Source organism: Leptidea sinapis, chromosome 2 (assembly GCF_905404315.1).
Source record: "Leptidea sinapis chromosome 2, ilLepSina1.1, whole genome shotgun sequence".
Lineage (NCBI taxonomy): Eukaryota > Metazoa > Arthropoda > Insecta > Lepidoptera > Pieridae > Leptidea > Leptidea sinapis.
This window is the reverse complement of record NC_066266.1, coordinates 16,713,489-16,741,312: the sequence shown is the minus strand read 5'-3', so window position 1 is coordinate 16,741,312 and position 27,824 is coordinate 16,713,489. Positions and strand designations below refer to the sequence as shown.

Below are 27,824 nucleotides of genomic sequence, written 5' to 3'. Positions count from 1 at the left end.
TTATGTCTGAGGTTTACTGGCTGCCTCGCTTTACTCTTGTGATTCAGAAACACAACGTGGAGCCCATACTAACGCGGTGCTTTTATCTGGAATTCCTTGTTCTTCGTCAGTCCAATTCGCAATGTTTCGAATCCTAGTTGCATTACGTCTATGTCGAGAAAGATGGCACAATAAGCTAATAGAAACTCGAAACAAACACACCCACCCAATTACATTGTATACATAAGAACGTCATTGCAACCACCAGTCAACTTGAATAACATGACGTGCACTGTCAGTTGTATTTTATTACTCATGTAGCGTGAAACAACTTCTAAGCCGGAGGCACATTACTACGGCATCACTAACTCATTCACTTGCCACGTAAAATGGATCAATTCGTATAATTTTTTTAGATGCCATCTCTCATCTCTTAACCCAAGAGGAGTTTTCACTGAGCCGACCGTCAATTATCAAAATTATCTTCTGTATCATCTGTAATCTGTAATCGTTGTTATCTTATATACGAGTTGAACATAATATGAACTAGTCATTCTATATACAGCGATGTGGCCTCTCCTATTCCTACTAGCGTCTGCCCACGCAGAGATCAGCTCAAGGCTGGACCCTCTGGTTGATACCAAGCAGGGTCTCATCAGGGGGCTGCAAGCTGACGATGGGGACTACTCCATGTTCCTCGGTATCCCGTATGGACAAGTGGATTTGGACAACCCGTTTGGGGTACGTAGATTTTTTGCTCTATACGATTTAGGAGTCGCGAAAACAACCATCTTGAGCGAAATCATCAAAGCCACAGGGAATTTCTGATAATTTTTACAAATTAAGCGCAGGCATCTTTTGAGGGCTTATTGAAGGCAATTTAAAAAAGAGAATATAAATTGAAACTGACCAGTATTAATTCTTTTCAAAATATTCAATATTCAGACAAAAAATAAATAAAAAACATGCCAGAAATGGATATAACTTTACCGGCCGCATTTGCCACAACCTGAGAGTCCAACAAAGCATACAAGATTTTATGACGATACGTCATTGGAACGGTTAGCTCAGTTGGTTAGAGAACTGGACCGATTTTGATGATGTTTTTGTGTGTTCCAGTGAATTTGAGATTGGTTTAGGTTCTCAATTTCGTCCATATAATATAATGGTCATGTGTATGTTAGTGAACTCCTCCTAACGGCTGGACCGATTTTTCAAATTTAAGACGTGTGTACAGGACAACGTCTGTTAATATAATACCGTCAATTTCTTTTTCATTTTGTCAGTAAAAGATAGCATGTGATATAACGAAACATTAACTTCTAATATGCTTTCTGCAATTGGCGGTAAGAGAACTGAATTGGAAATTTAAATTATTTTTAATGCTTTTTGATGATTTTCTTATAGCACTTATAGATTGAAAAAATACGATAATAATTTTCGTCCTTGACGCTACGCGACTAAACATGATAAGTATAATCTCGAAAGTATTCTTTATGCACTTGAAAATGTCATGATACGGGCAATCTTAGTTGTGCCAAACAGTTAAATACAGTTAGTATACGATTGAATAACTGATGGTTTTACCATACGAAAACAAGCTGCTATACGGGAACGGGAACCGTTGGACTCTGAGGAATTACGAGAGAACCCTACAAGGGTTGACAGAATACCCCACATGGGTATGGGCGCAACTAGTATACTTTAGTTACTTCCATATTATTATGTCCTATGGTATATTGTTATAGGGCAACGATATTAACACAATATTTGTGCTGCAGAAGAGAGAATGTAATGTATGGACACAGGCACTTATGTGAATGTTTTAGAAACTGTCATAACCATAATGTTAACGCCAGGACCAAACATAAACTTATAGTTCCTATTCGGCTAAGTCGAGTTAGTAAGTTCTTTTGTGGGGCGATGTATATGCGTTTACATGATCCCAGAAAATGTTCAAAACAAAAGTATTACTGTTAAAAGACTTTCTTAATGATACCACAGATTGGGAATGGAGCGACTGCCCTCAGGCTATTAAATAATCTGTTTAATTGTACAATATAACTTTGTAAACATATTTTTTCGATGAAAAAAAAAGCCCGCTGAGTTTGTTGCGCCCATTCTTCTCAGGCCTGAGGCATTCATTTTGGAATGGGTGGTAGTTTTTTTGACTTTCAATACGTGATGTCACATCCTATTTTAAATGAAAATATTTGAATTTGAATTTAGAATATCAAATTAAAGTGTTTGCTGAAAATAATACGAATAATAGAAAATATTTAAAAGGTTTTCAGCGCAAATAAAAAGGACAATATAGAACTTGAAGTAAATAAAATTCTTTTGACTGTACTCTCATTTTTACTATCTTGCAACACTTTACCGTCATCAGATGTAGTATACATTTATGATATATAATAATTATACAAGACGGTAAAATGTTTTGAGGACCAAAAAAAGTGTGTGCGTGTAACCTTAACGCACGATTGAAGTAAAACTTAATTATATTTAACTTTATGAATAATAATTAACAGATACAGTTACCAGTATATACTTTTTTTCGCTTATCTGAAAGCTCATAGACAAATGTTATTTTCAATTGCCCTTGTCCCACCTATTCTGAGACACCCAGTATACCACAGATATTCTTAAAAAGTTGAAAGACAAAAAGATTTAATTTATACCATTAAATATATACTTACATTAATTAAAGCCGTGTTATTAATAAATAATTGAATTAAAATAATCAAATTATTAATATAACGTTGTTATTGCATATTAACGAAAATGGTTGTATGGGCTCGAACGTTTTGCCTGTCAAATGGACGAAGAAACCAGAAAAAATAACCGAATGTCGCAAACGTCAGACTGAGAACTTTTATTTATTAATTATTACAAAATTAGTCATAAATAAATAAATACACTTGGAGATTTTTAGAAAGTATTACTGAGGAATTTGAGACAATTTTGTATAACTATTAAGTTGAAACCATAACGGTTAAAAATTGTTTCAATTGACTTTTTTCTGCCGGAAGTACTGAATCTTTACTTCCGTCGGAAAAATGAGTTACCCCCAAGTCGCGCCTAAAGAAGTTTTACTTCAAAAATGCTTCAAGATAATATCGACAATATACTTATGGTGTCAATATAAAAGTAGGCAATTGAATGTTTAAAATTTTCTAGGAAACATTTAAATTTAAAAGTAGTTACAAGTTAATAACGTGTTTATTGCTTGAAAAAAAATTATTCTAAAGATTTTGGTGTTTTAGACATATAGATCACATTGTTCGTAACAGTTTTAAAATGCTAGGTTTTATTTTCCGTTATACGAAAGATTTAGAAGTATTTTGCCAGTCGAGATACTTTTCATCTCTGTTGTCATATCTAATCTAGAATATAATCGAAGAGAATATCATCTAGAATAGAATCTGTACAAAAAGAGTTTCTTTCAAATTTAAGTTTTTTTTTAAATAGCCGTTATGATAACATAAGAATAAATTAAATACTTTTCAAATGAGATCTCTGCGAATACGTAGAAATGCTTCACAATTGCTGTGTTTACATAAACTTTTAAGATATTATATAGACTGTCCTTCGCTTTAATCACAAATTGGTTTGCATGTGCCTGACTTTTTCAGACAATTGTCGGCTTAGTATTTTTTCCCCAATGCACATTAAATTCCATCACAGTGATTATGGCTCAAACTCTCCCCTACAGCTAATGTTACAATTATATAATAGTACTAGCTGACCAAGCAAACATTGTATTGCCATATAAAGTAATAAAAAAATTTTTGGGGTGTAAAAAGTAGATGCAACCGATTCTCAGACCTACCAAATTTATCGTACTACAATTATTGTATGTATTGATTGCCATCTTGCAACCCTATAGGGGATTAGTGGATGGAACAGAATAATATAAAAATCGCGATACAAAAATAGGGGTTGACCATAGAGGGTTGAAAATTTAGGGTTGTATGTATTTTTTAATGTTGTATCATAAAAAAATAAAAACAAAAAATTACGCCCAAAAAAAAACAAAATTAGGGGACCACCCTTAACATTTAGGGGGATGAAAAAGGTAGTAGCCGATTCCCAGACCTACTTAATATGCATATAAAATTTGGTAAATATTAGTAAAGCCGTTTCGGTATATCGGAGTAAGGTAAGGATTAACATTGTGACACGAGAATTTTATATATAAGATTTTCTATATAGATGAAAACACTGTTATATTCATAAAATTTTCTGAATTTTAAAAAACAAATTAAAAATGCTCTCCAAAATGACAGACTTTAGGTTTTAAAATATAACATGTATTTAGTATAGTAATGTTGTGGCTACCTATAATTTAAGTACATTTAAACTATTTTATTATACTTGTTTAATTAAGTTAATAAATTGTATTTAGTTGGTTAGCCTTTATGAATGAATAAATAAATAAAATATAATCACCAGAGGGAACACAAGATCGTTGCCGACCTTATGAAGGATTGTGTCGAAATTAGAAAAAGAGGCTCTCTGAACTTATTGCACTCTTCTCGGGTCTGCGACACATTTTTTCAAATGATTGACGTTAATAAAACGCTTCCCCTAAAATATCTGTGTGACTAATTTAACGAATTTTACATTCCAGCCGTCCCAACCACATCCAGTGTTTGAAGAGGTCTTTGAAGCATTCGACGACGGCGCCGTGTGTCCCCAAAAAGACAAGTACTCCGAGAGCTTCATCGGTTCCCTGGACTGCCTCCGCCTCAACATTTTCGTTCCTAACAAATCCAATGTCAGGAATAAACTGCCTGTCATGGTCTGGATTCACGGAGGCGCTTACGAGAGTGGCTCGGGTACAAGAAACGAATTCGGCGCAAGGTTTTTGGTGCGGCATGACGTGATCCTTGTGACGATTAACTATAGACTCGGCCCGTATGGCTTCATGTGTTTGGACATCCCCGAAGTTCCTGGAAACCAGGGCTTAAAAGACCAAACAATGGCGCTTAGATGGGTGAAAGAAAATATTGGTCAGTTTGGCGGCGATGTCACCAAAATTACCATTTTTGGGGAAAGTGCTGGCGGATCATCCGTTGGACAACATCTGACCTCCAACAACGAAAAGCTGTACAATCAAGCTATAATGCAAAGCGGGACAGAATTAGCACCTTGGGCAACTAGAGATACAGACACCAGCGTTCCCCTGAAAATCGCAAAACATTTAGGACTTGATACAGAATGTATTTATAGCGCCTTGGACTTTCTAAAGAAAACAGATATAAAACTGGTCATGGCAGCTGCTCATGAACTTAAATTTATTTCCGGCGGGTGTGTCGAAAAGAAGTTCGATGGAGTTGAGAACTTAATGACTGAACACACATCGAGCGTGGAAGTAGTGCAGAAAGCCAAGAATATGAATATACTAATCGGCTTCAACAGCATGGAGAGTCTAATATATTATTTAAGAAAAACAGAAGACCAACTGAATACTGAAGACCCATTTGATGCAACTCTTCCTCTAGCTTTTGATATGGATAAACTTGGTAATGCAGAGAAGCATATACGCCGTTTCTATCTCGGCGATAGCTCTGTGAGCTATAAGCAAGTTTTCAGCCAGATATTGTTCGATTCAGACATCAACTTCAACTATCCATCGCAAAGAAGTATAGGACGGTACCTAATCAACGCCAAGAATGTTTACCATTATGTTTTCTCGTACGCTGGCGGCAGAAACTATCAGAAGCACCAGTTCAACATATCGTTTGAAGGGGCATCTCATGCAGATGAATTGAGCTATCTGTTTGATATGAGGTATCCATTCGGAGACATCAGTGATGAGGATCAGCTCATCGTTGACAGGATGACTACAATGTGGACCAATTTTGCTAAATACGGGTACGTATGGTGATCATCCCATGATTATGGGACTACTGATGGTATCGCTAAGTTTCACCATCAGTCGGACTTTCCCCCACCGCTACCACCTATGAATAGAATGGTTGCCTAGCGTTCGCCCATGCTTTCTTGCAACAATTGAGGAATCACAAGGTCGTTGCCCGCTTTTAAGTTGATAACTATGTAAATGTTTTTAAACTTTTCTTTAAATCTTTAACAATTATTATGACGGGTACTCACGATATATATTTTATATATTTGATGCCGATATTTCGATCCAATTGCATGTATCGTGGTCACGGCGGAACTGCGCTGGCGGCGAGAAACACTTGACACTAATAGTAGTAAGTACATCAATCTGTCCACTTGGCACCTAGTTCGTTTTGGTCTTTGATTCCCTAATTCACGACACACACTACTGATGACGTCCATACTTCCATCCACCATACCACCATCATACCATCTTTTTGTTGCATTCGTATTGCAAAAAGAGACGACGATTCTTGCAATCCAAATATCGTCATCAAATATATCTAACATATAAAATTCTCGTGTCATGTGTTAAACTTTGAACTCCTCCGAAACGGCTTGACTGATTCTCATGAAATTTTAAGTGCATTTGTTTGATTATGAGTCAGCTTAAAAAAATACATAGAACTTCAAATTTTCACCCATCTAAGATCAACAGTTACTTTTGTATCGCGATTTTAATATCGGCAAAACAACATTTGCTGGGTCAGCTAGTAAAATATATAATGTGAGTAGCCGTCATAATAATTACAATGCCCATATCAGTTTTTCAAAAAACGATTTTTTTCCATTTATCCTGGAAACACCACACAAGAAAGTATATCGCCACATTGGCTGATATATCAATTGTATGAGACTAAACATAAACTTTACTAGATTGTTTTATTGTTTCAGCAACCCCACTCCTGATGTCACTGAACTGCTCCCCATAACCTGGCCGCCTGTTACTCCAGAGTCCCTCAACTATCTCAACATCGACACATGTCCGAGCGTCAACACCAGACCCTTACACCAGCGCCTGTCTTTCTGGGACCTCGTCTACGATACGTACAGACACGCCATAAAAGGAATCAACAACTAGATATTATATCAATCAGCATACTCCCGCAACTCAAATACATCAAGACATTTACTTCTAGAAATCAATTCCTTCTGAATTATTTGCGGCCTCAATACCACTACCAACGCTTCAGGACAAACAAATGGAGTTCTGAAAAAGATGAAAGGCGAAAAAACTCTCCCAGTATTTCTTTTTGCGATCTTTTAAATATACCATGTAATTTCAATAGATCGTTTCAATTTTTATTATTGTTCCTCAAAGGCCAGCAGCGCTCGTCGATTTCTCTACTGCTGCAAAAGACCACGGGTCTAGGCTGAATTTTTGACACGAACTCGCGTCTACCCGCTTTAAAATTGATATTTTTATATTTTGTACGCTATGATACAACAGTAAGTCTCAAATTGTACCTATTTCTCGAAGTTTAACTGTGGCGTCTTCCACGCAGCCTCTTACGCCCGCTTAAGATTAAATTAGATTTGAAACATTAATGGTCGCGCGGGATTCGTGAAAAACTGAAATTCACGCCGATGAGCTATATCTATTCCAATAGTAGGTTTAGTTTGCAATAGCAATCATCCTTGGAATAAGATTCATAAATATGATGGGAACGGGAACCGGGACTGGAATTTTTAAAAACATTTTATCAACGCGGACGAAGTCGTAGGCATCAGCTAGTTATATCAAAGGTGTTGGCTTTACATATTATATTGTAATTGAAATGTGTAAGAAGATGAAGCTGTAAATTTTTATTTAAATGAGTTTCTTGCCACTTGTTCTCATTAAAGCTCAACCCTATCCGAAGTGGCGGTAGATATAAAAACAAAAGGAACCTTTTGACATTCATAAGTGTCATTCCCTTAATATAAATTGTAGTCGTAAATAAAGTAATTTTGATTTGATTTGATTTAAAAAATATGTACGGAACCGTCAGTAGGCAGGTCCGACTCGCATTTATCCCGTTTTTTTTTCTATTAACTTGACCTTATATAATTTATACGTCTAGATCTATCTAGTAGTCTCCTGTTGCTAGACGACCGATAAAAACAGGCCAGAAATATTTATATAATATTAGTTTAGCGTGCGTGACAAGTTACGTCTTATTCAAGATTTGTATGACACTTTGTATTAGTGTGCGTGAATTGGTCAAAATATAGGTTAATTTATTTATTTAATTCAAAGAGATCTCCATATATATATTAGTAAATGTATTAGTAACAATGCTTCTTATGAACTACGTTAGTATTATTAGTGAAATATATTTATAAACCTAGAGCTAACTGTATCCAGTGTTTCTGGAAGGAACAGTCAGCTCTGGCAGCAATCATCCTTAGGATGCTGTTACTGCTAACACGTAGACGCTGCAATATGGATACCGGTTTTCTGCGCATTATCCCATGGAAACCATCCACGGATGCATCAGCATCAGCAAACATTCCAGAAGCACTACAACGCCACGGTAGCCCCAACAGCCTCCTTAACGCATGTGACACGTAGAACGCTATAAGCCCCGCGCGAATATGACACCCACAAGCCAATAATTATAATAATTAATACTAAACTCAATTTTTTTTTCAACGTTTTCATAGCTCTCATAGTCTATCTAGACGTGTAAATGGTTTATAACTTGACGGAGTTTATATAAAAACATAATAATATAGCATTTTACAAAAATGCCCAGTAAAAGATTCTGATCTCATCTTTCATCAATTCCATTTTCCTTTTCTGTATGTTTTTATTATTTTTTGCTAAGAAAGTAGCATTTTTTTTAATCGCTCACTTCACATAAGCTTCACATAAGCCATCTAGCTAGCTAAGTTTATGTTGAAATATTAGGTCATAGTACGAGTGAATGAACCAGCTAAAACAGTTTGCGATTCAATTTCCAACTTGATTAGACGTCAACCTAAATTGAATAGCTCTAATAGGGTCGTGGTATGAAATACCAAAGCAGTTCATTTTAGGTCGTCAATTGAATCGCAATAACAGTTCATGGTAGGCCTTGAAACGTCGGGTTAGCAACATAACATTTACGCAAAAATCGAATGTAAAAACACAGTTACAATTACATGAGTTTTAATCCTTTAAAAACTTTGTTTACTTCTTTTTTATGGAATAGGAGGACAATCGAGCGTACGGGTCACCTCGTGTTAAGTGATCACCGCCGCCCACATTCTCTTGCAACACTAGGTGAATCACAAGAGCGTTGCCGGCCTTTAAGGAAGGTGTACACGGTTTTTTACTTTTACTTTTTTATTTAATAAAGTAAGAATGACAACCGAAATATGAATCATAAGCCTTGATCTAAATAGTGAGATATTTTGAATAAATAAATCACATTGAATTTAATGTCAATACATCAATAATATAAACTACTATTTATACGATCGAAGCGATCACCTTGACCAATAATTACGAGGCGTCATGTATTTTATTCATTAGTTTTTTCCAAACGTTCTCGGTTTCGTTACAAAAAACGCCAGAGTTGATGTTCGTGCGACGTGTTCTTCCGTGTTGATAATAAATAACATAACAAAAATTATCACAATAGAAATAAAAATAGGTACTAGTTGGAAGAGCGCTCGCACGGAACGCGAAAGGTCGTGGGTTCGAGTCCCGCATCGTTCATAAAATTTTGTTTTCAAATTTTATTTATGTATTAATCCTGGAAGTGTGGGCTATCACTTCAAAACATAACAAATTATATATGGATTTATTAGAACCCAATTTCTACTAGATCCTCATATCACGGATGGTACCAGTGGGAGGCTCCTTTGCACAGGATGCCGGCTAGATTATGGGCCCCACAACGGCGCCTTTTCCTGCCGTAAAGCAGTAATGTGTAAGCATTACTGTGTTTCGGTCTGAACAGCGCCATAGCTAGTGAAATTAATGGGCAAATGAGACTTATGTCTCAAGGTGACGAGCGCAATTGTAGTGCCACTCATAATTTTTGGGTTATTCAATAATCCTGAGCTGCATTGTCAGTTTTTTCAGCTGGAGTTAACGAAGCGTCCGAGAGAGAACCTCTCTGGCTGAGATATCAAGATAGAAATGGTGAACGAATCTATTGTAACTGTAACCTATTTTGATTGACAAGAGTCGTAACAAGTCAGCCACGCTTGGCATAAGGTCCTTAGTATTTTGAATACTAAACCACAACTAGCTTGACAAATCAAAATTGGTCACGAATTCACTTTCTGTCAGGTGATATATTCGCTAGTGTATGGTTTTAGACCGATTTAAGTTTTAAACAGAATTGATTTATCAAGATATAGTCACAGTTATGTTATATATGTGATCCAATGAATGTGTGCTATTTGATCAAATATTTTGAAATTATCAATGTATTTTTTTTTTAATGAAAATAATTATGGTAATTGCTACGCCTTGCCCAATTACAATGCAGTGCCGCGCGGGATTATTGAAAAACCCAAAATTTCTGAGCGGCACTACAATTGCGCTCGTCACCTTGAGACATAAGATAAGTCTCATTTGCCCAGTAATTTCACTAGCTACGGCGCCTTTCAGACCGAAACACAGTAATCCTTACACATTACTGCTTCATGACAGAAATAGGCGTCGCTGTGGTACCCATAATCTAGCCGGCATCCTGTGCAAAGGAGCCTCCCACTGGTATAATGATGTATAGGAGATGGACAGTCTCCTTTGTAAAGACAAATCAGTGTAAAAGTTTTACACAATATGGTATTCATAATATAGAATGTTTCAGTTAATTTATCCCAACTATTATTATATATGTGACTGTTTTGTTTGTTACGCTTTCACGTCTAAATCACCGAACCGATTTTGATAAAATTTAGTACAGAGATAGACTATAGCTTGACAAAGGACATAGGCTACCTTTTATTGCAAAAATAATAACTAGAGGGGTTAAAATAGGGAATGGCAGTTCGCATGGAAATCCGTCATTATCGAAGATAAAACCATGAAACTTTGTATTAAGGCATTTGATAAGAAATCATTTATAAACATTTGTTCGAGCATTTTTGAAACTTTGCATGGGGATGAAAGAGGATATTAAAGTTCACAGGGAAATACTATTAAAGAGACTGTCCACAGGGATATGCGCTGTATCATACAAGAACAGTTTGAATGTGAATAATTTGAAAAGTATCCTAAAAGATAAATAAATTGACCAAAGTAAAGATGCAACGCGGACGAAGTCGAGGGTAAATACGAGCCATGAAATGATGGTCGAGGCGAACTAGTGTTTTATAATAGTTACAAAGTTATTTTTTGTTTTGCTACGCCGAAGTTTTGTTTATGTATTGAATTATTATTAATATTATTTATAGTTTGTTACGTTCGTTCATACATATACACAATTTAATGTTTATCTTTCTCATCCGGAGACGTGCATCATTTATCACGGGGAGTGCTCAGAATTGTTCGGACATGACGTCAAAAGTCAATACGTAACTTTAAAAACCGCGCTTATTGCGAGGAACTTCTTGCAACGCACAGCCAACTTAGTGGAATCAATTACCGGATGCTGTTTTACAGAACGTCTTAGGGACCTTCAAGAAAATAGCATACTCCCACCATAAAGGCCGGCAGCGTACCTCTTGGCACCCGATGTTGTGGATGTCCATGGGCGGTTGTCTCACCTCTCTTTTTGCTCGTTTGCCCCCTCTTATATAAAAAACTCAAAAGTTTAAAGTCAAGTTTTACTAAAATACTCCATCATCAACGATGGTGAGGGCTTAAGTGGTTTAAATGTAAAAAGCATCCCGGGAAAGCACCTATCGGCGCCCCTAATACGGGATTCAACGTGTAGTATATAGTCAACTTTAAAGACAATCTTTTTAAATAAAGGATATTCCACCTCTGGTCGAGAACATTTTGAACACTTCAACAAACGCATGAACCGTTGACATTATCATCATCAGCCGGAAGACGTCCACAGCTGGCCAAAGATCTCCACGATGATCGGTCCTGCGCTGCCCTCATCCAATGTACAATGGACAATCCAATGGACACTACGTGTTCCGGTACGTGGTCGCCATGCCAGGATTTTACTGCCCCAACGGGCATCTGTCCGTCGAACTATGTGCGTTGCCCACTGCCGCTTCAGTTTCGCAGCCATCCGAGCTATGTCGGTGACTTTTGTTCTCCTACAGGTCTCTGCATTTCTGATTCGATCTCGCACGGAAACTCCGAGTATAGCCCACTCCATTGCCCTCTGACCGATCATAAGCTTTCTCATTAGGCCCATTATTGGCGACCACGTCTGTAAGTCATCACTGGCAACACACATTGGTAAAAACCTTCATCTTCAGACACTGTGGTATTTTTGACGAGAAGATTTTATGGAGCTTCTGAAACGCTTGACATATTGACACAATATACAATAATTTTAATTTGTACCAAAATGGACGACGCGGTACTACGTCTACGACGCTGTAACTTGAACGACGCATTATTCATAAATCTCCGCGTGTTTGTTTAACTCTACGGTTGTGACATAACGCCAACACGCACCTGGCTGATTTTTAAATAAAAAGTGACCGCAAAGTTCAGTTGATGAACGGGCCAGAAGCTCTTCAAAAATAATTGCGTTCATCAATTTTGAGGTCACGGTAGCCAGGGTTGCCACTTGCATAGTTTATAAACATATAATTAGAATATTTATATTTTAGTTTAATACTACAACTAACATTTTTTATTCGCGAACGTTATTAAGGGTGAAATTTTAAGAACTTACCAACAGTAATCGCGAAATTATAACTTCAAATTAAAGATAGTAAAAAGTCTGTAATAACATAGGCTCGCTTGACACTGTCAGCCAAGTTTTATCCAAAACAATCGTCTCCAGCAAATACCACCTCCAAGGCAAGAGATGACACTAAACTATTTATAATTACGACAATGATAAACTAAACTTCTATTGGTGAAACATCGAAACTACATGAATAAAGTTATAATTATAAAAATTAAATTAAATTAAAAGGCTCCTTAAAATGTACGATAAATAGATTAGCGCCAAATCAATAAAATGCTATCTTTTTTTTCTTGTTTAATTTATAATTGTTAAATATCTGTTTTTTTACGTAGCAGAATATTGCTTTCGAGTAAAATGTTTCTGCGAGTAATATTTAGATTAAAATTAAGTTTATATTCTTTGGTATTAAATATTCTTTTCAATTAATCTGTCACAGTTAACTTATAGGGCAATTGTGAAAAGTGCGCCTGTAGTTTGTATTTTAATTAATAATGTTTAAAACAACTTATTACACGCATTGTAATCATGTGACTGAGGTCAAACAATAGGTTTTTAAATGATTATCTGCTTGCCAGTTTGATTGTGCTCGCTAATCTGTGAATCAGCTTAACCGATCACAAATAAATTCGTTATTGCCATACAAAACATTACAAAAATAAAAAGAAGAATAATAGGCTACGCGATGAAATAAAAGGCAGAAGGAAAAGGCTCAGCTTCACCTGACATGGAATCATGGATCTATATTTCCATGCAGCGCTGTTTTTCAGCCATCTCCTCCTCCCTCAGGTGTTGAGTGCAAGTGGATGTATTATGGCTCTCCGATTACCTACTTAAGCTATATTTTTTATAAAATGTAATAATTAAAAAAAAGTATTCTTATTACCCTTGCAAGTGTATGTAAGTGTGAGCAAAATTCAATGAAATTAACATCTTGACTGTTGCTTCTCAATATATTCTTGATAATGTAATGTATGTTCATAGGCACATAAGCGAATTTGATAGAAACTGTCATAACCATAATGTTAACACCAGGAACAGAGATAAATTTATAATGCCTGCTACTAGCCTAATTCGAGTTAGTAAGACTTCTGTGGGGCGATGCATACGCTTTTACAACAAGATCCGAGAAAATGTTCAAAACAAAAGAATTACGTTATTCAACAGAATTGTAATTGTTGAAAAAAACGTTTGTGTGGTAAAAGTTACTATAACATAAATGACTTTCTTAACAGTTTTGAAACGGAGTAACCGCCCTCAGGCTATTAAACAATAAGTTAAATTGTACAAAATTACTATCTAAAGCCCGCTGAGTTTGTTGCGCCCATTCTTCTCACGTCTGATGTATTTGTTTTGGAATGGGTGGTAGTTTTTGACTTTCAATGATGACACATCCTATTTTGAATAAAAATATTTGAATTTGAATAAAATCTCAAAAGTACGAAACGCACCCGTGCCAGCCCTACTGGCGACCTTTGTCTCCACATATATATAAGCGACGTGGGCCCATCCCTGTAGTATCACGACATCTTCACACATACAATATGGTCAGTATTGCATTATTATTAATATTTCATTTTTATTATCATCGGCCATTGAGCTTTTAAACCTTATTGCATTATTAAGGGACGCTTAAACTTTTGATATAAGTTGCCCGGTTTGAACTTATTTAATAAGCTTTTGTCCGGAGCTTTTTACGTGAAAAGTTTAACATACTTATCTTTTTACACGCTTTTTATTAGCTTCACTTGTATGTTCGTTTGTTTGTTTGTAACCGATTCATTTGGGCGCGATTTTGACCCACTTTTAACGGCCAGATTTCGTTCAAACTTCGTAGATTTATCCAGGACCGATTACAAAACATTAATTTAATAATATAAATCGATTTTTCAATTTGCATTAGATTTTTCTCATTTATAAGGCAGGAATTGGTGTTCATTTTAAATTTCAACCATTATCTGTTCAACCAAAGCTTGTTTTTTAGTTTTTATTAAACAACTTTTATTATTATCAAAGTTATTGAAATCGGAACGTTACAATCGCGGTCGCTATAATCAATCAACGCTCTAAATGATACGTTAAACCACTTTCAACTTTGAGCATTCTAATGCTAAAAGTATGGTATCAGTGGTCTATTTTGTTCAACCCATCTTTAGGAGGACAAATATTTATTCTTAGATCATACTAGCGGCCCGCTCCGGCTTCGTAAGGGTATAAAACACGCAGCCTATGTCATTCACTGAAAAAATGATTAAAATCGATCCAGTAGTTTTGATTTATTCATTAATGCCCGTGGCCCGTACGCGTTATATTTAGAGTAATACAATTAATTTTTTCCCTAAAACACGAAGATTTCCAATTTTTAAATCTGTAATATCTTCGAAAATATAAATTTAAATCATATACTGTTAAGGGCCATATAGATCTATATTAAATCAACAATGTATGTAAGTATTTAATTAGATAAGGATAAATGCTCTATTGGTTTAAATCGTTTCGAAAATTAGCCATTATTTGTCGTAAAAAGTAAATGACAAAAATATGTTATTGTGGGATATCCATAAGAGATATATTTTAATGTATACAATACTTAGTACATTATTTTGATAAATCTCGTAGAGTTCAGAATGCATTTGCAATGTAAGCGGAAAAAATGAAATTATTTACGACATCACATTAGAAACCTCAAAAATAACAGTATTTCTCCACTATTTAATGGATGTTATTATACATATAAACCTTCCTTTTCAATCACTCTATCTATTAATAAAAACTGCATTAAAATCCGTTGCGTAGTTTTAAAGATTTAAGCATACATAGGGATATAGGGACAGAGAAAGCGACTTTGTTTTATACTATGTAGTGGTATACATCTAGATAGACTATGACAACTGTGAAAACGTCGAAAAAAATCGAGTTTAGAACTAACCTCTATTTTGAGCAATTCACGCACACTAACACAAATCGCGAGTGTAAGACGTAGCTTGTCACGCACACTAAACTAATATTAGTGGCCTGTTTTTATCAGTTGTCTAACAGCAAGAGACTGTATCTATACGTAAAAATTATCTTTAAAGGTTTTATTTATAGCACTGACAGATAATCGTTTATATATTTGTAAATTAAGATTGACTTAACGAAATGTACATAGCATCTATCGAGAGGTGATATAAAAATATTCAAAATAAACTTATAATAACAATAGTCTTCTTAGCAATGGATTGCATATTTAATCCCAGTCTGTTAATTTTTAATAAATAAAATCCAACGGGTCAACGTTCAGACACGACGAATTTAACGTTTCAGTCTCAATAAGTCAAGCCTTACATTACGTTATTTTTAGACTTTATTTTATGATAAAGAAAATCTAGTATTTTGTAGACTAGTTCCTGCAAAAAATAAATAAAAATTTGAGTTACTTTAATTAATATCATAATCCAGGACACTGTTTTATCTTACTTTAAATGTTTACATATTACAAAATAAAGTCCTGCTTCATTAAGGGTTCTAAAAAATAGCTCAATATTTAGTTATATTCATTATTAATATTTTATTTGTTTAATGATTTCTATAAGTTCAATTTATTCGTGCACCGCTGACACACGCTTGGCCAATCATTAATCTCAAGCCGGCGCACTTCTCTAATACCCGACATAAACTTTGACCTAAACTACAAATGCCTAAGGTTACATTCTTGACATTTATTTTTAAATACCGACATTATAATAATATTGCGCTGGGTGATGAGCGGAGCGATTAGCGGGAAACTCTATACGTGTATTTTTGACATTAACATGTAGTAAAATTGATTTCTTGGCCGAAACAAACGTAGAAAATCCGTGCAAGAACTAGGGTTCCGTATCATCGTGCATACGTAATTTTTTATCTTCATGATCCCTTTTTTAAATCTACTAGTTTAGATTTTTCCACAATAAAATGTAGCCTATATCAAAATCGGTTCAAAAGCGTAAAATAGAGTAAAAGCGCATTCACATTTATAATATTAGTAAGGATTGCGATATTTCAAATAACGCCCGCTGACAGCAAGAAGAATGAACGGACGGACCCCTAAAAACATGAAGCGTTTTTGCTACATTATTATAAACTATGTTATATTAGTGTGGGATTATTAGATATGTGATAACGGCCGTTCCCAATATACTATCTACAGATAGAGATAAAGGACTACCTTCTACTGTCAGTAATTAGCTCAATAATCTGAAGCTGTTCCAATATACCCGATAAGTCATTCTTATCGCCTAATATTGGGACGCGTTAATTACAGTTACCATACAAACTTTTTAACGCAGGTAAGCTATCCGTCGTCCCATTGGCAGACAGCGTGCACGGATAAGATACCGTCGATAAGTTTATTGGGACAGAAAAGTCAACTATAGTTAAGATATTTATCTCAAGTAAGAGATAGACTGAATATTGGAACGGCCGTAAATGAATCAAAATAGAATTGCGCACGCTAAAAGCTCATATGATAAAACCGCTCCCGCCGTCAGTGTGGCGGCTGGCTCAGATGTCGCAAGTGGGGCCATAACACCGGCGGGTCAAGAGCTCGCGCGGGTCAGCGACAACCCGATATGGTAATTCGAGCTTCTTCGAGCCCGAGGGTCATTGTTACGACACCAGCATTGTTTGATGGCGGTGCCTACTGCCTACATACTTGTTGACTTTCGTCTTTGTAATTACTTAATATTGCTCCCAGCTAAAAAAAACAAAAGGCATTTATTTTCTCAAAATTGATTCCTTTAGAATTATTTTTTAATGTCATTTCTAATATACTAGATACTACTACCACTTCGAAAACAAATGGCGCCCTGAGAGAGAAGAAGCGGCGCAAGAAACTTTCCCAGCATTCTTTTTTTGCGCTCTTATTAATAAAAATATACAATATTGTAGTGTCATTGCTATTGCTATAAAATAATCATAATCAAGTCCCAGGCTGTCCGATCACTTAGATATTCAGCTGTGTGTGTAGAGTAGTAGGGTTTACGACAGAGCCATTTTTTAATAAAACATTTAAATATAACTACTATAAATTATTTTTTAAATTTTAATTTAATGTTGACATTCAAGTTTTATTCCCACGACCTACATGAATTAAATGGTTGTGATCCGATTTGAAACTTACACTCCAAAGACAAGGTAAAAGGACTAGCCTATACATATCTGTAAAATTAGAGTGTGTTTGTAATATTGAAATAACAGTTTTTCAGTAGTATCTAGCATATTAGAAATGATATCAAAAAGAATTGTAAAGGAATCCAATTTTGATAAAATAAATGTCTTTTATACCTTTTAGTACCTGCGTGTGGTCGTTGCCTGTAAGTGCAATAACACTTATTTAGATTAATATTTACGCTAATTAGTTAGTGGTTATTGTGTTGGAGATACTAATTTACACTTAACACCACTTCGGAAACGGTTGAGCTTTAATGAAAATAAGTTGCAAGAAACTCATTTAAATCAACATTTACAGCTTCATCGTCTTACAAATCATTTTAATCTTAATATACTGTATAAATTACACGACACGTTGTTTGTCCGCGATGGACTCCTAAACTATTACTTCATCGAGTGCAGTTTACTCCAGCTTGAGAAATAGGATAGTTTTTATTTCGATTTGAAACCATAAATTATTATTAATGCCAACATTTGTTTTGTATGGACATATTTTCTATGAGAGAATTTATTGACCCACGGTTTGACAGTTCTGCTGTGAAACAATTTCATTATATTATAACAACAGGGAGCAATGACGTTCTATAACATAATATAGAACGTCATTGACAGGGAGCATATTTTACAAAATAATTCGTGGTGTTATGAAATATTATTGACAAATACATAAAGAAACAGTATTTTTTTTTATTATGCACAGAGCTTTGTCTGTCGGGTCAGCTAGTTACAATATATGTAAAGGGATGCAACAAAAATACACAAACATCAAATACTCAACGCCTTACGTGAGAAGTAATTACTAACCACCACGCGTTTGGGCCACGCATTGACATATCAATATATTTTGAATGTATGCTCTTAAGAGTATAACTCTCTGTGTTACAGAAGCTACTCATCATCTCCTGTCTGGTGGCTTGCACCTTGGCTGACGTCTCCCACATAGTACCTCACGGCGGCGAGAGAGATGCCAAGATCATCAAACAGGCAAGTAGAACCCCTCACGTTTTTAGTAGGTATGACATAAGGCTTCATATGATACATAATAGCTTTAAGGGTAAATGTATACACTTTTATAAGTCCCAGCCACTGTTCAGGCATTATCTATAAATAAATTTAAATGTTTTATAAAAAAATGGCTCTGTCGTAAATCCTAATACTCCACAGCTGAATATCTAAGTGATCCGACAGCCTGGACTAGATTATGATTATTTTATAGCAATAAAAATGACAGTACAATATTGAATATTTTATTAAAAAAGAGCGCAGAAAAAGGAATGCTGGGAGAGTATCTTGCACAGTTTGTTGTCTCCGAAGCGGTGGTAGTGTTAGAAATGACATCAAAAAGAATTCTTAAGGAATCAAATCAATTTTGAGAAAATAAATGCCTTTTTTATGTCTTTTAATAAATGCTTTAATATTTATTTCAGGATTTGGACGTGGGTCTGGAGGGCCAGTACCAGTGGTCCATCGAGACCGAGAACGGAATATCCGGAGGAGCTCGCGGCACTCTAAACAACCCCAACTCAGTGAGTCACTCTTCAAATATCTTGTGATGATGAAATGATTTCTTCAAATATATTATGATGTTGTCATCATTATGTGATACAAATTATATCCCGGTGCGCTTCGCAATTCAGCCTATGCTTCAAAAGATCTAAACAATTCTAAACGCTCAGGTTTCATTCGAGCGCTGTTTCAGTGAGCCAACAAGTACGAGTGACGTACCGTTCATAAATCTTGAATGTCTTGTTCAACTCTCAGGTTGTGGCTACATCTACAGGATCTAATAATTGATAACCTGCTCAACCCCAACATATGCATATTAGAAAATTGACTTGAGATGTCGCTCTTGCAAATCTAAATTACACTCGAATGGTTGGCTCAGTTGGAAGAACACTCGCACGGAACGCGAGAGGTCGCGTGTTCGAGTCCCGCATCGTTTATAAAATTTTCAAAATTTATTTGTCTAAATTGTATTGCTTTGTCAGTAGTCAAAATTATATTCTGTATGTGATCAGGAAAATGCAGCTCAAGTGGCCCAAGGAGAGGCCCAGTGGACCGCTCCAGACGGCCAGGTGGTGCAGTTCCAGTACACGGCAGACGAGAACGGTTACCAGGTCCAGGTAATATACCATCACCACCACAACCACAAAACATTTTTTTTTATTAAAATAAGGGACGAGACGAGCAGAACGTTCAGCTGATGGTAATTGATACGCCCTGCCAATTAGAATGCAGTGTCACTCAGAATTCTTGAAAGACCCAAATATTCTGAGCGGCACTACAATTGCACTCGTCACCTTGAGACATAAGATGTTGAGTCTCATTTGCCCAGTAATTTCTCTAGCTACGGCGCCCTTCAGACCAAAACACAGTAATGCTTACATATTACTGCTTCACGGCTGAAATAGGCGCCGCAGAAATAGGTACCCATAACCTAGCCGCCATCCTGGGCAAAGGAGCTTCCCACTGGTAGCTGTGACAACATCGAAAAAAATTGAGGTTGACAGTTAAACCTCTATTATAAGCAATGCAGGCACACTAACACAAAGTGACATACAAATCGCGAGTGTAAGACGTAACTTGTCACGCACACTAAAGTAATAAACCTGGACTGTTTTCATCGGTTGAGTAACAGCAAGAGGTTCTTTCTAGATGTATAATTACGTAATACTGTCATTTCAATTATTTCTATCAAATATGTAATGTATCATATTTTAGTAACTATTCTGTTTTTTAATCCAAAGAGCTAGATGATACGGATAGATACGGCTTGACTTCCGCCTTACAATAGTTATAATTAAGTTGTGAATCCGGTTGGGCTTCAGTTTAATGTTTATTGATACTTCCAGGGTTCTCACATCCCCACTCCTCCTCCGATTCCGGAAGCCATCTTGAGGTCGCTGGAGTACATCCGGTCCCACCCACCACCACCGCAGAACTAATTGGAACCTAATCTAAGTTATGATTTAAGTAATATATAATTTAATAATTATATTTTCGTTTTACTGTTACCACAGTTGAAAAACTGAACATGCTTTTATTAGGGTTCGGTAGCCAAAGGGCAAAAACGGAACCCTTATAGATCCGTCATGTCTGTCTGTCTGTCCGCCCGTATGTCAGAGCTACTTTTTCCGAAACCCTAAGAACTATAATGTCGAAACTTGGTAAGTAGATGTATTCTGTAAACCGCATTAACGTTTTCACACAAAAATAGAAATTAAACAATAAATTTTGGGGGTTTCCCATACTTACAACTGCATCTTAAAATTTAAATCCCATACGTGTACATCTATGGATAGCTCACAAATAAAATTTGAAAACCAGTGCTCTGCCAACTGAACTAACCGATCGATAGTTAGTACTTTTGAGAAAAAGAATAACTTATCAATTTGGGGAAAAATGCTCATTGGAAGTTGGGGGTTGTAAAACTAATTTTGTTGCTCCCACATAGATTTTACTAGTGCTTTCGATAAAGTCAACAACTTATATAGTTTACTAAATTTAAACTTTTTTTAAATTCAAATTCTATGCTATATTCATGGAAGTTTTGGACTCATTTTCAAATAAGAGAATGCAGATTGTTGGTCTAATTTTAAAACTCATTCCACTTTTATTCCTTCATGTGGTATCGCACAGGGTTCTCATTTGTGTCCAGTAGGTTTTATATTTGAATGTCATTTAGGAAATCAAATTACATCCGCGATAAGATCGTCTTACGTCAGTAATCACGTTTCTTTGGAACTTGGAACACAAATTGGAATAGTTATCTTTATGCCTTTAAGCTTTTATCATCGCGGATCTCAGAATTAAAATAAAAGTATCCCACTTGACTTGCATGAGTGATAAATGAAAATAAATATTTGATAATCGGCTATGGTCGTTCGTATTTCTTTTCACTGTCAGTGTTAGAGGTAAAAGTCTAGTTTTAAAGCAGTTCTCCGACCGAGCACTCGAACCGAAAGGTTTTCTTGAAAGTACTGTTCAGTTATGAGGAAGCTCATTGTCGCTCAGAGGGCAATTGAGATGGCTATGCTCGGAGTTTCTCTGCGAGATCGAATGAGAAATGAGGAGATCCCTAGGAGAAACAATATAGCTCAGATGGTTGCGAAACTGAATTGGTAGTGGGCAATGAACAAAGATCGACGGACAAGGACTTTAGTCCTCAAATGGTGACCACGTGCCGGAAGACGTAGTGTTGGTAGGCCTCCCACAAGATGGACCGACGATCTGGTGAAGATCGCCGGAATACGTTGGATGAGGGCAGCGCAGGACCGATCGTCATGGGGATCTTTGGGGAGGCCATTGTCCAGCAGTGGTCGTCTTTTGGCTGAAATAATGATGATGAATGATGATGACTGTTCAGTAGCGGTGAGTAAAACTGAGATACTATGGACGACCCGTGATTATCAACTATGAAGGAATTTGAGAATAAAACATGCTTCAACTTTAAATGCAATATTGCGCATATTCGTGCGTAAGAAGAAGTTACAAAACTCTGGGCGAGGGGGGCGGGGGAACAACCTTATATAAAAGACCAATGGCCGGTTAGAGCGACATATTGAACTGCAGGTAGGTGCCGAGCTCAACTCTAGATGTTGTTGCCAGTCTTCAAGAAATTTAAATGCAGTAAATTTGTAACAAGGTACAATTGGATTTTAATAAAAACTAGGAGCCGATCTAATCCCTGCCAACAGATATGTTTGAAGCGTTTAAGCAAACTTATAAAGTCAAATGATTTAATCAAGGAGGGTATTATCAAAAAGTCAGCTGAAAAAAATTATTCACAACGAAATTCTATTACGAAAGGCAGTTATTTCAAATGTTTACTTCTTTTTATTTAATTATATCCATACGAAGCTGGTTCGTACTGTGTACTGGACACAGGTGATGTGAAAATAAAAAATGTCTAACCTTGATCTCGCAGCACGGTGACAGCCTCCAGCACTCGCTTGGTGTAAATGCAGGGTTCATAGTTGTCCATCTCCTGGGACACCACCGAGCAAACCCTGACACATACAGAACAGCTTTACACAGAGGCTCCTTAGCACAGGATAGCACGGTTACATCATGGGTACCACAACGGCGCCTATTTCTGCCGTGAAACAGTAATGTGTAAGCATAATTGTGTTTGAGTCCGAAGGTCGCCTTAGCTAGAGAAATTAAAGCTTCCTTAAAGGCCGGCAACGCGGGCGGCGGTGATCACTTAACACCAGATGACCCGTACGCTCGTTTGTCCTCCTATTCCATAAAAAAAAAATAAAAAATTACTATGCAAGACTTACAAGAGACTGGGCTACCGCTCATAATGATTGGGTTTTTCAAGAATCCTGAGCGGCACTGCATTTTTTTTATGGAATAGGAGGACAAACGAGCGTACGGGTCACCTGGTGTTAAGTGATCACCGCCGCCCACACTCTCCTGCAACACCAGAGGAATCACAAGAGCGTTGCCGGCCTTTAAGGAAGGTGTACGCGCTTTTGTTGAAGGTACCCATGTCGTATCGTCCCGGAAACACCGCACAAGGAAGCTCATTCCACAGCTTCGTGGTACGAGGAAGAAAGCTCCTTGAAAACCGCAATGTGGAGGACCGCCACACATCCAGATGGTGGGGATGATATCGTAACTTGTGGCGTGTCGTCGTCATTGTAATGGGCAGGACGTATCAATTACCATCAGCTGAACGTCCTGCTCGTCTCATTCCTTTCTGCCATAAAAAAATTGATACCGCGCCAAGATATTTTAAAAATTTCCGAACCGATTCGACTTAGGGACCTTCAAGATTAGAGATTTACTTCCACTTCAAAGGCCGGCAACGCATCTCTTGACCCCTGGTGTTGCTGATGTCCATGGATGGTTGTCACGTGACACTTTCAATCGCGTGATCACCTCTTGCCTGTTTGCCATCTCTTATAAAAGACATAGGGATCTTCAAGCGTGGCTAAATTTATTCTCCCATATCAAAGGCTAGCATAGTTTTTCTCGACCTCTAGTATTGATGTTAACGGACGGTTTGAACCATGTGCCTCCTCAAAAGTGCCCAAAAGAAGTTAAACTAATCTAAGTTGAACTATTTAATATTGAAATTGTTTAAATTATTTATATTAATATGATAATAAAAGGAAAGTAATAATTCTTAATAAAATATTTTAATGATTATAAAATATGTTTTATTCTCAGTTTCAATTCTTGAATATGTACATTAGAATTATGTGTATGTACATTATAAGCATAATTTTTTAATCCTATAAAAGTAACAATTGGTTTGAGTGAGAGTGGAAGAGCCTGCCTATTGCTGTCGTGTGCGTGAGAGAAAGAGAAGCCAGACAGACTGGCGCCGTAACGCGTTACGTTACGAAGCGGTTTACCCTCCTATACTTGATTACAGAAAAAGACGCCGCACCCGGCCGGAGGCTGAAGTACACAAGCGTATATAAATCAAATCAAAATCACTTTATTTATTTAGGTAAAGGAAATGACACATATGAATGTCATGTTTTTCGTTCTTTTTACATTTATACCACAATAAGTGGCAAGAAACTCATTGCTACTGTTTTAAATCAAAATTTTATTTTTATATGGATAAGGAGGGCAAACAAGCGGGTCACCCGGTGTGAAGTGATCACCGCCGTTCACATTCTCTTGCAGCACCAGTGGAATCACGGGAGCGTGTGCCGGCCTTTTTCTAGGAAGATGTACGCGCATTTTTTTGCAGGTACCCATATCGTATCGTCCCGGAAACACCGCAGAAGTAAGCTCATTCCACAGGTTTGTAGTACGTGAAAGAAAGCTGCTTGAAAACCGCACTGTGGAGGACCGCACACATCCAGATGGTGAGGATGATATCCTCATTTGGGGTGTGTTGTGAACACAATAACAGCTTCATAGTTTAACAAATCATTCCAGTTACAATACGTAAAGTGATTCAACAAACATAGTCATTACTCAAACATCAACTCCGGCTATCAATATTGTGATAGTGCGTCGTACCTGGCTGCTCTGGAGCGTATCGCTCCCGCCGTCCGCTCCAGGGAGTCCGGGTCTCCCTCCTGCAGCGCGACTACACACTTGTTGACGTCCTCCAGGATGTGGTTCTCTGTAAGTGACACACACCTTACTACTACTACTTACTACTCTCAAATTAGACCAACGAAATAATATGTATTATTATCAAAAGTTCTCTTGAGTCAGAAGGCCAAAACTTCTATAATTCTTCATCAAATTTAACGATTCATTCATTTATATATGTTACTTACAATATAATTCGTGATCGATCGAGTGAAAATACATCTTCGTAGTTCAACGAGAGCATTGCCGTTATAATTCTCACCATGGTAGTTTCTTATGCAAGTATAATTGTGTGTGTAAACTGGGGCAAGGTTATATAGATTACGACTCATGTTTGAGTTGCGATACGATGTACATATTTTGGGTATTATTTGATATTACAGTGAGTTTTAGTAACACATTTCCTTTTAATTTCGACATGTCATTAGCATAAAGAAAAGCATAGCTTTTAAAGCAGTATTGAAAATAATTTAAGAAAGTTATGACTGATTGGGGGCCCAGAATGTATCCTTGTGGAGAACCTGACCTTATACATATAAGTAGTCATAGAAGAAAAACGATTCATAACAGAAAAATGATGCCTACGTTCAAGGTGTGATGATAAACATCACAGAAGACTGTCTTTTACTCCATTATAATATTATTTTTTCAACATTAACGTGTGGTCAACTTTGTTAAATGCTTCACTGAAATATATTCTAGAGGAACCAAAGCGTAAAATTATTGACATTTGATCTCGACTATACGAAACTATGTTATTTGTAATTTATTACATTTATAAATACGGATGAATTCTGCATTAATTAGACTTTTAGCTATTTGTAAAGCTAGTTGTTCGAAGTTAGCAGCTAAAATTTCTGTTAGTGAAATATGGGTAAGTTATATAGTGTGGGCTACTGACCGCTGACCGCGAGGAAGTCGTCGATGGTGGTGAGGTCGTCCACGGCGTCCGTCAGCAGGCGCACGGCCGCCTCCCACGCACGCCCAAACGCCGACGCGTTCTCCTGCGCCACGCGCGAGCGACACCGCGCCGCCAGCACGCGGCACGCGTTCATTACCTGGACAATATTGTGTCACATTCTATTAGGTCGGACTGGATCGGAGAACATTACCACCTTCTACACTAGGAATTGATGATAAACTCCCGACTAACAGTGAATGAAGAGCAATAAATACAATTATTCCTGCCGCCGATTTCCACCTTGGAACGACACGCCACAAATTAGGATATCATCTCCACCATCCTGGATGTGTAGCGGTCCTCCACAGTGTATTTTTCAAGAAACTTTCTTCCACGTTGTACGTGCTGTAGAATGAAATTATTTGTGCGGTGTTTCCAGGACGATACGAGATGGGTCCTGTCAAAAAAAGCACATACACCTTTCTAAAAGGCTTTCTACACGCTCCTGTGAAACCTCTGACTTTGCAAGATAATAGGGGCGGAGATATTCACTCCACATCATGTGACATACGTGCTTGTTTGTCCTCCTTTTCCATAAAAAACTCCCACTCATTAACAGAAAACAAATTCCAATATATACAGAAGTGACAACCTAAACTTCCACATAATTGGGGCTAAACTAAATTATTCCCGACCAAGCGGAAACAAGAGCAGATACTCGAGCATTACATCTTCTTCTTCACCAGCCGGAAGACGTCCACTGCTGGACAAAGGCCTCCCCTACGTACCGGAAGATGCTGTGTTGGTAGGCCCACCACAAGATGGACAGACGATCTGGTCAAGATACGTTGGATGAGGGCAACGCAGAACCGATCGTCGCGCTTTACATAAAGAGTCAATTAGTAATAATGTCGACTCCTACTAACCTGGGGACAGAGAGCCTCGATCTGCGAAGCAGCATGACGCACCATCTTAACACCGTCCTCATTGTTCGACATCGAACATACCAGGTTTGCGACCTGCAATTAAAAACAGCATTAAATCTATCGCATTTAACACGGGGAGTGTAAGAGCTGTTTGAGCTGAGGGTTTTTTAAGGATCTTACTTCCAGGAATCGAACTGTTGAATAAACAGCTCGGTGTCTCCAGGAGGTAATTGCATCGGTACTTTAAAAAAGTGCGCACTCTTGGAAAAGATTGAATGCGTTCGTGTTTCCTCTGGTGTTGCAAAAGAAGTAGGAGGGAATACGGTAGTGATAACTTCCCACCAGAGGACCCGTGCACTGTATTTTCCCGTATTTTTCTTCCTGTTCCATGAACATGACTTGATACAGCATGCACCACAAAGTTTGTCACGGGAACTTTACTAAACCCATTAACATAATCAAAGCCGGAAAATTATGTATCGTTTTCGCTATTATTCGATAATAACCGTTAACTTAATTGAGTCCAGTCGCAAGCGGTTCACGGGTCTTGCAGATGATACAACGCTTCGACGTACATGACGAGAGTTGTCAAACTGTCAACAATACTCGTAGCTCAGCGGATACACCTACCACTGTATGGAATTATTTGGGATTTTTAAAGTTAATGGAAATTTCTAGTAAGTTCAGGATCAAATCGAACAGAGAAAAAGGATGGAAAATATCTAAAGAAATTTCTAGTACAAATTAAATTTAAAGATGAAATGGGAGAATCATTTTGAAAATAGAACAGATCCGGGGGTATATAAGCCACACTAGGCGTGGCCTACGGCAGTTCTAGTTCTCGCTCGAAAGTGTAAAGGAAGAAGAAGAAGAAAGAACAAGTAGTGAAAAGTGATCCAGGAGAAAAAGAACAAGTAGATAGAAGAGACTTAGTGTTCGGTGCGGTGTGACGCGTTGAAAGTACCGCCGTCGATAAGAGGAACAGCGGCAGACCGGCGAAGAGCATGTTCAGAAAAATGAATTCTTATAATCACTGTAATTGAAAAC

The 27,824-nt window shown here is 37.1% G+C and overlaps 2 protein-coding genes across 2 annotated transcripts in view; one reads left to right on the top strand and one right to left on the bottom strand.

Moving 5' to 3' along the window:
* Window positions 1–27,824, bottom strand: part of LOC126975273 (catenin alpha) — an 86,279-nt gene that overhangs the window by 39,025 nt on the left and 19,430 nt on the right. Inside the window, exons 11-14 of the mRNA XM_050823089.1 lie at window positions 26,778–26,870; window positions 25,852–26,008; window positions 24,873–24,978; window positions 22,797–22,891 (exon numbers count right to left, since the gene is read on the bottom strand). Of these exons, the coding sequence (XP_050679046.1) occupies window positions 22,797–22,891; window positions 24,873–24,978; window positions 25,852–26,008; window positions 26,778–26,870 (451 nt within the window). The remainder of the gene's footprint in view (window positions 1–22,796; window positions 22,892–24,872; window positions 24,979–25,851; window positions 26,009–26,777; window positions 26,871–27,824) is intronic.
* Window positions 541–7,175, top strand: LOC126975295 (bile salt-activated lipase-like). The gene is made up of 3 exons (XM_050823107.1): window positions 541–720; window positions 4,613–5,859; window positions 6,784–7,175. Exons 1-3 carry the CDS (start codon window positions 547–549, stop codon window positions 6,968–6,970), a joined length of 1,608 nt encoding a protein of 535 aa, XP_050679064.1. The 5' UTR covers window positions 541–546; the 3' UTR covers window positions 6,971–7,175.

Excerpts from the sequence above, each read along its gene's own strand:
- LOC126975295 (XM_050823107.1), top strand. The coding sequence starts at position 547 with ATGTGGCCTCTCCTATTCCTACTAGCGTCTGCCCACGCAGAGATCAGC. Across the intron at positions 721-4,612 it reads ATTTGGACAACCCGTTTGGG|CCGTCCCAACCACATCCAGT; the intron begins GTACGTAGATTT and ends TTTACATTCCAG. Across the intron at positions 5,860-6,783 it reads ACCAATTTTGCTAAATACGG|CAACCCCACTCCTGATGTCA; the intron begins GTACGTATGGTG and ends TTATTGTTTCAG.